The 11,585-nt window shown below is 39.7% G+C and overlaps 1 protein-coding gene across 1 annotated transcript in view; it reads right to left on the bottom strand.

Moving 5' to 3' along the window:
* The window catches only part of naaladl2 (N-acetylated alpha-linked acidic dipeptidase like 2), a 144,491-nt gene that overhangs the window by 46,275 nt on the left and 86,631 nt on the right, over positions 1-11,585 (bottom strand). The window contains exons 7-8 of the mRNA XM_030791983.1: positions 10,725-10,930; positions 9,739-9,867 (exon numbers count right to left, since the gene is read on the bottom strand). Of these exons, the coding sequence (XP_030647843.1) occupies positions 9,739-9,867; positions 10,725-10,930 (335 nt within the window). The remainder of the gene's footprint in view (positions 1-9,738; positions 9,868-10,724; positions 10,931-11,585) is intronic.

Below are 11,585 nucleotides of genomic sequence, written 5' to 3'. Positions count from 1 at the left end.
ACAACGGCAACTGCTGCACTCCTACTTTTGTATTTAATGTGCAGTGTTGTTTAACAGCCAGGAATCCAATTGGATCTGTTGGTGGAAGAGGACTGCCAGCACCATAAACAAGTTTCCATGGTAAACAAGCCTGGAAAGTGCCCTGGGAGAGGGGCCTCTAATTTGTCAGCAGAGAGGCTGTCAGCTGCTGAAGGGTTATTGATTGAGAATTAATTGATTGCCAAGCGGGGTGATAAAACATGTGGTGGTGCGGCACAGCGTCACCCTAGACTGGGTGAATACACTCCTGGGGGGAGCTTCAGTCTTTCGGCATGGTTACTTACACAGGCGTCAGGTAAGGGCTCTCCATCTAGGCTGAAATGATTAATGGGTACTAGATATTATGAACGGGTTTTTTTTGTGTGCTTTTTTCTTTTCTTTTTTTTTTTCTTCTTCTTTTTTTTTTTTTTTTTAGTTCCAGATCCAAAATTGTAATCAATAAACCTTTCTTGATTATGTTTGTTTCTTTTGACAGTTTCTTCTCGGTTTTTGTTTGTTTTTTTCCTGTTTTAATTACGCAGTACCCTTAAAGAATGTAAGGCTCATCAAGAAGAATGTTATTTGCTCAACCCACAAATACACAGACGACAACATGGCAGCTATTGTTAGGGACCACTGTTAAGCAGTGAGGCAAAGCGTGACCCTGGCTGACCCATCCACCCAAGGAAACACAGCCAGTTACATGCTCCAAAGCTGACGGTCACAGTCAGGCCCCGTGTCACAAATGGGACCGTGAATTTAGGACGGCTCTCTCGACTGCCAGACATTGTCTTACCTGGGCGTGTCACTCAGAGACCCTAATGTCGGCATTTGTATGCACTAACAAGTCTTGTGATGGAGCGTGTGATAAAGATATGTTAGCAGGACTATAATGAGCTATAAAAAGACTACAGACACGTGTAAGCGACGGATTCCATCAGCTGCTATCGACAGACGGTTCAGCGTGCCCGTAGAGGCAACCTCTGGTTAGCCTAGACTCCCCATTCGTTTTCTATGCCGGCAGTTCATGTTTGTGGAGAGATCCAGTTTGTAAAAATCAGTGAGCTACCCCTTTAAATGTTTTATTCATCGTTAACTTAGGGGTCTCAAAAATCACGCCGTATATATTGAATTTTGAATAAAAGGACGGGCAGCAAGTCGATCTCAATGATAGGCCAATGCTCCAGTAATCAAACACAATATGAGGGAAATAAGTGGGTTGTGACGCCCAGGCTGAGGGCTTCTCATGGCTCTTCAGCCATATAATCTCATCTGTGAGAAATAGCCCTGCTGTCTCAGTAAAGGTGACTGATATAAATTGATATGGGCAACAGATGATGAGGACTTTGAGAGTAAATGGGCAGCACACTTCAGAGGGAAAGCAGCTTCATCTTAACGAGATTGAAACATGCAGTCTGTGAATTTCCCTCAAAGAGATCAAAGTTATTAACGGTAATACGTGTGCCTGATCTGTGTTACATTGTGTTGGACATATTTATCCATACGCTTGATCTAATGGAAGATTTGTAGGAGTGCATCTGGTTCATTCTAGCAATGGATATTTTAATGTCTCCTTCAGACAGCATCTCGACAACTGGAAACCATAGATACATCACTTTGAGAGACTCTGTCTGATTCAAACGTTCAGTGCATTTAACACTGACATGGTTAGACATGAGCAGAATTCAGCAAAAACCAAAAACCATGAATTGAAGGACTGTGATGATATTATCCTGGCCCTAAAAAGAGACACCCCCCCCCCCCCCGCCCCTCCACAGTACCATGCCTCATGCCCCCATTTGCTCATTTCTACATGTATGATGTAGATAGAGAAAAAGGCTAATCTAGAGAATGGTGAATGATTCTGTTGCTCAGTGGGGCGATGACTGAAGGAGATGACTGGGTGTTGGGTGATGAGGCACAGTATAGCAGACGGTTGGAGGCAGCGGTGGTTTTGACAAGTGGTTGTTGGGGGGTTGCGGGGTGGGGGGGGGGGGGGGGGGGGGGGGGGTTGGGCAACCTGTCATATGATTTGTACCACAGAGCCCTCCCCTCTGGTGGTCCTCCTGTCAGCTGACTGTCTCCCCTGGCGTGCCGTGCTATAGGTTATGCATGGGTTAATTAATTCAAAGGTAATCATGAGTAACTCCACAAAGACCAGAAAACCCACGTCAACTTCTTTTGCACAGGAATGTGCTGAATGCAAGATTGGGTGTAGATGGCGTAATTATCAGAGGCACACCGGTGCTGGTTACGTGGTTATGTGCTCTGTGAGGAGGATGGAATTGCTGAGGACAGCATGCAGTTCACGGTCACAGATCTCTCACTGACAGAATCTTAATAGACATGCGGGTTCAGAGAAAGCTGGATAATTAGACCTTATTGCTCTCTTTTTAAATGTATGTAACATACGTGCTTCAAAAAGACGTAATGATGTGTATGTATAACATGTGTAATATTAATATGTATAAACCTTCATTCGTAGAGCTTGCAGGTAAAGATAATGCTACGTATATAGTACATGACATTATTGTGTGTTCATCTTCTCCAGTTTGGAAACATAAAGCATGAAAATGCCGTTTGCCTATTTAATAAAGGATGTTTAAATATGTAAATATGCAGGATTTTTTTTTTTTTTTTTTTACCCGGGCTATCCAATCTGTTTGACATACATCAATGCCTACAGCGTCTGTTAGTGCCTGTTTGTTTGTGTGCAGAATACCATGTTTTCCATTCTCCAGTCCATTATGTTTTCAGACAGTCCAGATAAGAGGCCCTGACTGGACGTTACGCTGGTCTGCATTAACAGCAGAACAGCCCTTCACCTGACTCGACTCAACCCGCGTGAAAGCCGCGCAGGGGTTGGCTCCTCAAAATGTGCAAACCTCTTCCAATTTAAATCTCTCCGCTGCCATACCCAGATTTGATAAACATGTTCTGATTACTTGTGCACCGTGTTGTGTTTCTTTTTAATCAAAATTGACTTTTTTTTTTTCTGAGAGGAGTACACATCTTACGTTGTTGTTTTCTTTTTTTTTTTCTCTTCATCTTAATATCACCATGTTGTCAAGTTATATGCAAGCCATTTTTACAGGGACTAACATGAGAAAAGGAGGTTTGAAGCCACTGAAATGGTCTACTTGTTTTATGTTATCCAGTGCCTTCAGCGGCGGTAAGACCTCCCTACCTGCACGTTAAAAATATATGCATTTATATATGTAGCATATGCATTTTTCAGAAGACATTTCTGGATTATGAATAAAATATCCCACCTCCTTATTGTAATTACAGTAATTTATGCTGCTCCGACTCTTCCCGTTAATGTCACAGTAGTCAATACCAACATTTCAATAAATTTCAACTCATTTCAATAACGCTTCACTCAGTCTTACTTTACCAAGAAGCTTCTATAGGTGGATGTAAATGTGTCCTACTTGAATGCTTTGTAACAAATTACTGTGATTTCCAAGCAACTTGTTTGATAAGGTCATATGTCTTATGTTTAAATGCAGTAAATATGAACACTGAGATAAGTTATCAAGATTTATCTGTTTTAAAACACCTGGGATTTGTGATCAAATCCTTACATCAAAAACGCAGCTTGTCTTGAATTTTAGCATGGGAAATTTATCACATGTCTCGGTGTGTGGACCCGGAAAGAAATAGAAAAAAAAATCCTACAAATAGAGAACAACTATGAGATCTTTGTGCCCTCCTAAAACAGTCAGCATAAACATAAACATGTATCATAGTCTGATAGTCCAATTTGCAATAGTCTTATAGTCCAATTTGGGACAAAGGCTGTGTATGCCAGTTGCTTGAAAGGGCTAACATGATCATCAGCAGACTGAACACAACAAGCCCCGGTTGCTGTGACTAAACTCCAGAGGGTTTGAGAGCCTCAAAACGGATGATGAGCTTTCTTGGAAGAAACATTTGAGGAGCTTGGCACCGTGCTTCTTTCGCAGCCACTCACAGCAAGGCTCAGTCGAAAATAGACCGCGAAGACACGCATAGCAACAACAATACCCAATTAAATCATGAAAAGTCCCTCAATTTATTTTGTATGCCTGGTTCGGTAATCCCCAAAGTAGTATCTATTTTATTATAATTGGTTCCAAAGCACCCATTCGAAGCATCAACACATGAGCATCTCTATTCTTGAAGACAGCTGCAAAGTAAGATAAGTGGAAATATTACCGGCAGAGCACAAGCATGATTTATTGTGTGGTTAAAATGTCTCAAAATGTTGTGAATGTTGAGTCTACCTAGTGCCCCTCAAAGTGCTTTTTCAAAAGATAAATAGCATAAGCGGAGCTACCCAAGAAAGCCCAGGGAACCGCTTGTACAATTAGAAGATGCCAAAGACAGGGAGCTTCAGCAAAGCGGGTAGAGACCGGAGAAACACAGGAGCCGTGAGAGAACTGTGCAAAAAAACACCTCAATAACAACACAAGAGAGAAGTGTGAAACGTTGAATATTCGGTCATTTTACGGTTTTCTTTGACACTCGTTTCATATTCCTTTCTTTCATATTCAGTCCATGTACTACTGCTACTAATCTGAGCACCTATAAAAGTAAAATAGTTGCACTATTATTACACAAAAGAGCAAGGGATGGTCTGAAACGACTACAATACCCATTTACAAAAAAACCCGGTTTAATAAATAAACCAATGCTGACTGCTTTTGTTTGAATAGTTGGAGTCTGATTGACACAATAACACGATAATAAGCATCAGTGCATCTCTTCACATAACAAAAAGGTCGGCTAGACATTTTGAATAGTGTCTCCTGATTGCTGTCAGGCAGTCATCACATTCAGCAATAAACAGTCATCGTGTCTCTGATTGGAGGGGAATTCATTTGATTATCATGCTAATAAGGTCATCTAGTGCGTTCTTGCTTCAAAGCATTCTGATAGTCAAAATAGTATTAGCATAATTTATTACAAATTCAGTATTACAAATTTAAAGGGACAAATGATCACTGTGAGAGAAAGAGGACCGTGAGAGAGTCATACAATCTCTGTTGGTGATTTTGCTGGAGGATTAGAGGGTAGTGAAGAAAGGTTAAGTCAGGTTTTCTTTAGTTTTCTGAAGTTTGGGTAAGGTAAAAGCACCTGGAGGAAGGGAAAGTTACAGATTTAGTACAGTTAGTAAAACAACGCTACTTAAAATGCCAGTGATATAATGAATACTTTAAAAATGGCCTCCTTGTGGGAGAATTTGGGGTATTTTTTTGTATCTCTCTTGCCTTTTTGCAGGTTTTGAATCATCTAGTTTTTAAACTGAACTGAAGAATGAGCAGCAGCATTCCTGGTCCCCATCGATCACAATAAAAGATCATTGTCAACATTGCTTCAATCTTTCGCACGTAAACCCAACAAATTCAATAATAACAGAGGCAATTGCTTCAATTACTGGTATGATACTTAAAAAAAATGGATTTTTAGTTTTAAATTTCAGTCACAGAGGAAGATTAATTTTCTTTCATTCTGTTGAAAGACTAACCTTTCTTTGCGGTGTAAAGTGAAAATAAATAAATAAATAAATAAACATTTGTAACCAAGTTTATTACACTGATGTTTTTTGAACACAAGTCATTTCCTCTGTCACTGGAATCCATTTATCTTTATCATTCATCTACAGGCAGACATCATTACCCTAATGAAGACTGTTGAGCTTAAATTTAAACCTTTTTTTTCGGTGTTCTGTTCCAGAGAATAAAGAATTTTTAACTTGATCCTCATGAATTCCTTAAAATGTCTCTATAGTTAGATATATCTTCAAAATATTTATCATATTGGCCATGTTCACCCTCTTACCTTATGCAGAGAAAGAAAGGAATGTTCTTTTCTTGCATGAGAATTAATTGAAAACTTTCTCAAATGTTCAAAATCAATATCAGTATTCTACAGATTCAGTTGAAGTTCATCCTACTCAGTGGAGCTGAACTTTGTGGTAACTTTTTGTAATAATCTTTCAAAGAAATGCTTTATAGAAATAACCCTGAATATATGTACCACTGTTCTCTCACATTGTTTTAACTTTTGATATTAAAAACACAAAACCACTACATAAAATATCACAACTATTCGACCCACCAATATAAATAACTTATTTCTGAAGAGATTGGTTTCAGCATCCATTGAATGAGTTCTGAATGACCTTATTGTTAAGAAGCAAACTGCAGACGTTTTGTTCACGGTCTTAGAATTATTGTCACACAAAAAATACTCAACTCAACGCAGCCCAGTGAATGATTCATTCTTAAGGCTCAGGTCAGTACAACACAATGAGAAACATACATCTAAATTCAACCCAAAGTGATTTAATAAGTAGTTTCCAAAGTTACTTTCCAAAAAAAAAAAAAAACCCTGCCAGTTTTTATGTTTAAACTCCCAAACTTTATTGAAGCTCCACATCAAATTAAAACCTCAATCTCTCTGCATTTTGTCTGGTGTGCCAGATCACAGAGTGATTTTCCACACATCAGAAGAAAAGGAGGAAAATAATTGTGTCTGTGAGATAACGCCATTTTTTGCTCTTTGAAGTCTAGATTTTCCTGAGGAGATTTCGATCATGCCCGTCGAGCAGGTCAGGGCTTACTTTATTACTCCAAAATGTCACAGGTGGACTGGCATTTAGCTTAATGAACATGATTATTGCTTCAGTGGGAATAATAGGCTTTCCTGTCATTAATACTCCAGCCTCTTAGCCCTTCCCTCGTTGTGCTTTACGTGCACCAACGGGACTTCACAGCCAAGAACACTCTGACAATATTTAAATAGGTTAACCTTTTCCACACCTCTTTGTCACTTGGCACAATTATGCCGGCTAACAGGCTGTCAGAATGGGTGAAAAAATCCCACAAAATTGTCCAAATGACCCTGAGAAGGAAACTCTAGAACCTGTAAGTTATTAATGTTACAGGTGAATCTGTAACATTTTAATGATTATATATTTTTTTTTGGTTTTGTTTCATTCTTGGAGGTACTAAAAAGTTTGGTTGAGTAGTGAGAGCATTTGACAAAGAACAAAAAAAAAAAAAACAAGAAAAAAAAAAAGTAAGACTTTATATGCCTTTTATGCAGGGGTGCTCAAGCGAAAAAAAAAAGTTCTCGTGTGAAAAATAAAGTTACATACAGTAGCACATCTTCTACTTACTTATATATTTATTTATTTCAATACCTATATGCATGCAGATGTTTAATACTCAATAGATTTCTACAAAATTATCAATTCACACATAGATGGTCTTTAGTGTTCACTGTTTCTACATTTATCACAAGGACAGGCAACAGCAAAGAAAACAGCAAGGAAGAGCTTAGTGGGTAAGACTGCTTGGTGACAGAGTCGACACATTACAACCGTAATCCTCACCAGACTGTCACTGTCAGTGGCCCAACTTCAAGTATTCTACAAAGCCACTTTTTCTGCAGACAAATTGTAATGGGCTATTTTCCATTTGGAATTGTTTTAATAGCATTTAAGGCAAATATATGATACAGATTACTGCAAGTGTTGTAACGTCTACATAGAGCTAAGTTATATAAGGTTAGTTCAAGTATAATGCTGTCAAAATACGAATGTTCAGCTAAAGTAGCTCATGTCTGATTTAGAATCACCAAACCACTTTCCAAACCACTTTGTGTAGTTGAAATAAATTGTGGGCCTATAATAAGATTTCAGTACAATTAGATGAACAGTTAAACTTTTAAATCTGAGCTTGTAAAGGCCCTGGACTATTGTATTGAAATGACAATAAATTGGCTTGCCCACAACTACCAGTAAAGTTTGTGTCACAGGAGTAAGAATCGATAACTTACTAAGCTCTTAAAACTTTTGCTAATGAGTATGAGCATGTAAACAGTAAATCTGCACATTATCTTGTAACAGGTGACAAGTCGACTAACGTTTCTGCTATCCAGATATGATTGCATAGACTATTAACCACGTAATGCATATTTACTTGTTTCAGTTGCCTGGCAAAGGAACTAGCCTACCGGAGTTCACTCGTTTTCATTGACGACGCTATTTTACGCCAGACTAGCTTGCCTGTTATTAAGCTTAATGGTGGGCTATTGCCTAAGTTAGGCTGGCTGTATTAGGATGCTTTAATAGTGGTTTAATTTCACAACAGTGACAATGTCGAGGCTTAGGGCAAATACTATCGTTGCTGTCACCAACGCAGGTAGGTCAGGGACACGTGAATGCTGCTCCGCATCGCGCTCGATTAGTGCGATTTAACTGTGGTGGCTGTGACATGGGAAGTCGAAGAGGGAGGGACAGGGGCTTGTACGGTCTCGCAGAATTAGAACTCAAATGCAATTGTCCGGCTTTACAACACGCTTTTAATTGAGAATTGATGCCGTGGGCCCAATTTAAAAATTAAGATATAAAATTAGAAAAATAAATAGGGAAAAAAATGTCTTGCAAAACGGGCACTTATCTTAGTCAGAGGCCAAAAGGGCGGGTGCTTGAGCACCACCTGGGGTCTATCTGTGCACGTGCCTGCTTTTATTGTGTCTTAAACAACATACAGGCTACGAGTCCAAGTCAACTCTCAAGTTTTTGTGCAAGAGTCTGAGTCAATGCTCAAGGCTCATTCTGTTCTCAGAACTGTCAGTGATCTCTCTCTCTCTCTCTCTCTCTCTCTCTCTCTCTCTCTCTCCCTCTCTCTCTCTCTCTCTCTCTCTCTCTCTCTCTCTCTCTCTCTCTCTCTCTCTCTCTCCCCCTCCCTCTTTCTGTCTCTCCCCTCCGATAGTAAAGATAGCAAGATAGTAAATTATGTAATTATAACCAAAATTATTTAGAATGGATGTCTGTAAATCAATATGAAGACCTGAACTATTGAATAAATGACATGATGACCAATGCTGGTAGAAACACAGTCATTATGGCACTCACAAACGAATGGTACAAAAACACACCCTTTGAAACAAACACAGCCTGCAAATACTGATGACAAGCTGTTTATCTCTTCCTCTGTAAATTAATAGTTACACACCAACACACCCCTAGTGCACCTTCAGTGACCTTGTAAGATTTAACAGCTATAAAATTAGCTTCTGCACTCACTCTAATCACAGCAGATTTAGGCCAGGTTAGCTAATGACTTTAAGGCCATGGATGCAGCGCAATACTTTGCTAACCTGTACCCACCCAGTAATCAAACTCTCAGGAAGAATTATTCAGTGTAACATATTCCCATTAACAAATGAGAATCAAATAACCTATTAACCAGACCAGTCATGCTAACTACCATCTAACAGAACACTATGGTTGGTTATTTTGAGGTGCTTTATAAATTTGAGCCAGCATCATTTTTTTTCTGGGACTGCAGGTTTGCATATGGCATTCCTTTTACTGGGTCCAGCTGACTCTGATGGAAGATTCATCTGAGGTTATCATAATAAGTCAAAGAGCCAATGTCACTGTCGGAACTGTCACAATACTGAAATGGGTGCTGGAATACCACACAACAATAACACGCAACAAATGTTATAATTGTATTATATCCAACAAGCATAATTACTATGCACAATTAATTGAAAAAAAGTTGCAACAGCTCTCGACAACACACAATCACAAGGTCCATGTATTCCAGCTGATGGAGTGGTATAGATATACAACCGTTCGGAGTGACCTTTGGCCTTGTCCCGCACAGAGTGGATTAGAAGTGGGAGTTTATTTAGAGGGTTGGGAAGAGACCCTACCTTGAGGATATCGATGGCCAGTTGTCGGACCGAGGGGGAAGCTGTGGCCTGCAGGGAGTTGCCGGTACGGATGGGGCTGTGGAGACCGACATAGGCCACTGCTCTGCTCTGGAGAGCTACACCATTCTCCTGAAAATAGAAAAAAAAAAAACTGAGATAAATCACTGTTGGAAATCTTGCAACATTTCCTTCGATTGGTAAATGGCCACAATTAATTATTGTACAGTCAAGGGGACGGGAATCTTGCAGGTTTTATGTATCATCATCATCATCACCAACACCAGCATCATAATAGATGAACTAATATGCATGTTGCATGTCTGTTTCAGCAAAGGACATAATGCTTACACATATACACAATCAGATGGCATATTTCCATCCCATTTTTATGCATAATTGGCTTTCTAAAATATTCTAGTTAAAAATATAGCATCCACCCAGGGACTTGTTAATATTAACTGTAATATCTTTAATTAAACTTGCAGAGGTTATAATAGTGGCTGTCAGAACAATTTTGGTTAACTCAGTGTGAAAGCTACCATCTTCCACTTATCTGTTCTCATTTTTCACGGTCTGTTTCATGAGCTGAAAAGCAAGAGTTTTTTTGTTTTATTTTTTTATTTTTTCTATTTTACCCCATTATGTGGCACAGAGCCTTGAAAGTAACCAGAGCCAGTTTTTTTTTTTGTGTGTGTGTGTGTAATCCCCTTTGGTATCAAGTCGAGGAAAACACAACAAGCGGATAAATACTCTTGACCTCCAATTAGACCCTCCTAATGTTACTTGGCTGCAGAAAACATGATGCACTGATTTGGTGCGTGAACGGTATCAGGGGAGTGCTCATGCAGTGAGTATTCATACAGAGTCATTAAATGGGCCATGTTTATAATAACCAGGCAGTCTCAGCCCTGATACCAGGACCACTGACATCATACCAGAGGGAAGGGAGAGAGAAAGAAAGAGAAAGAGATGAGACAGAGCGCTACCTCTCCCCATTCGAAAGAGCCGATGCTGCCCGGATCAGAACCTCCCCAGGAGCAGAAGAGGATGGTTCGGTCGGGGTGCCATCCGGAGCGAGTCTGCATCATTAGGGTGGAGATGATATGAGTCAGAATGGCAGCGCCGCCCTGCCAGTCTGCCAGAGAGCCGTCATACCAGCTGCCATGGCGACTGCCCATCAGCACGTATCGATCTACACGTTAGGAGAGAGAGGGAGAGAGAGAGAGAGAGAGAGAGGGAGAGAGCACAGCACTCTCAAAAACTCTCACACATAAAGATACATACTCACAAATAGTACAAATGTTTACTCTTAGAATCACACACACTCAGGAAATTCATACACATCTACATGGACGTACACACAAGCACACACTCACTACTACATACTTGACACTGACTTGACTTTGAAGGGTAAAAACAAACAAAAAAACAGCAAAATAAAATTGACACAAACTTATAGAGGAGACAGCTTGTGGGTGCTTGTGTGGATGTGTTCTGCTACCAACTGACAGGCATGGGGCGAGGAGACAGATTCAAAAACCTGGCAAGTTTTCTTACACTGAACAAAGAAAGAAGCGTGATTTACTTTAACCAACTTGTGTTAATGGAGGTGCAGTCAATGGACGTTCAGGGAATTTATTCTTATGAGACAGAGGCCATACATATGGGAACAATAAATGGAATTTAATGAAAACAAAATTTGAGAAAAGTCCAGAAGTCAAGGAGAAAGAACTTTCCAAAGATTTGTGGTGCACATTATATGATTCAGTAGCCTGTTATGACAGACTAAAATGGTACATTAATTTGTGGGATAATTGTAAATGTGCTTAAATGAACTGATATATTGG

The sequence above is a fragment of the Chanos chanos genome, chromosome 14 (genome assembly GCF_902362185.1).
Source record: "Chanos chanos chromosome 14, fChaCha1.1, whole genome shotgun sequence".
Classification (NCBI taxonomy): Eukaryota; Metazoa; Chordata; class Actinopteri; order Gonorynchiformes; family Chanidae; genus Chanos; species Chanos chanos.
Note: the sequence above shows the minus strand (reverse complement) of the source record. Positions and strands in the feature narration are given on the sequence as shown.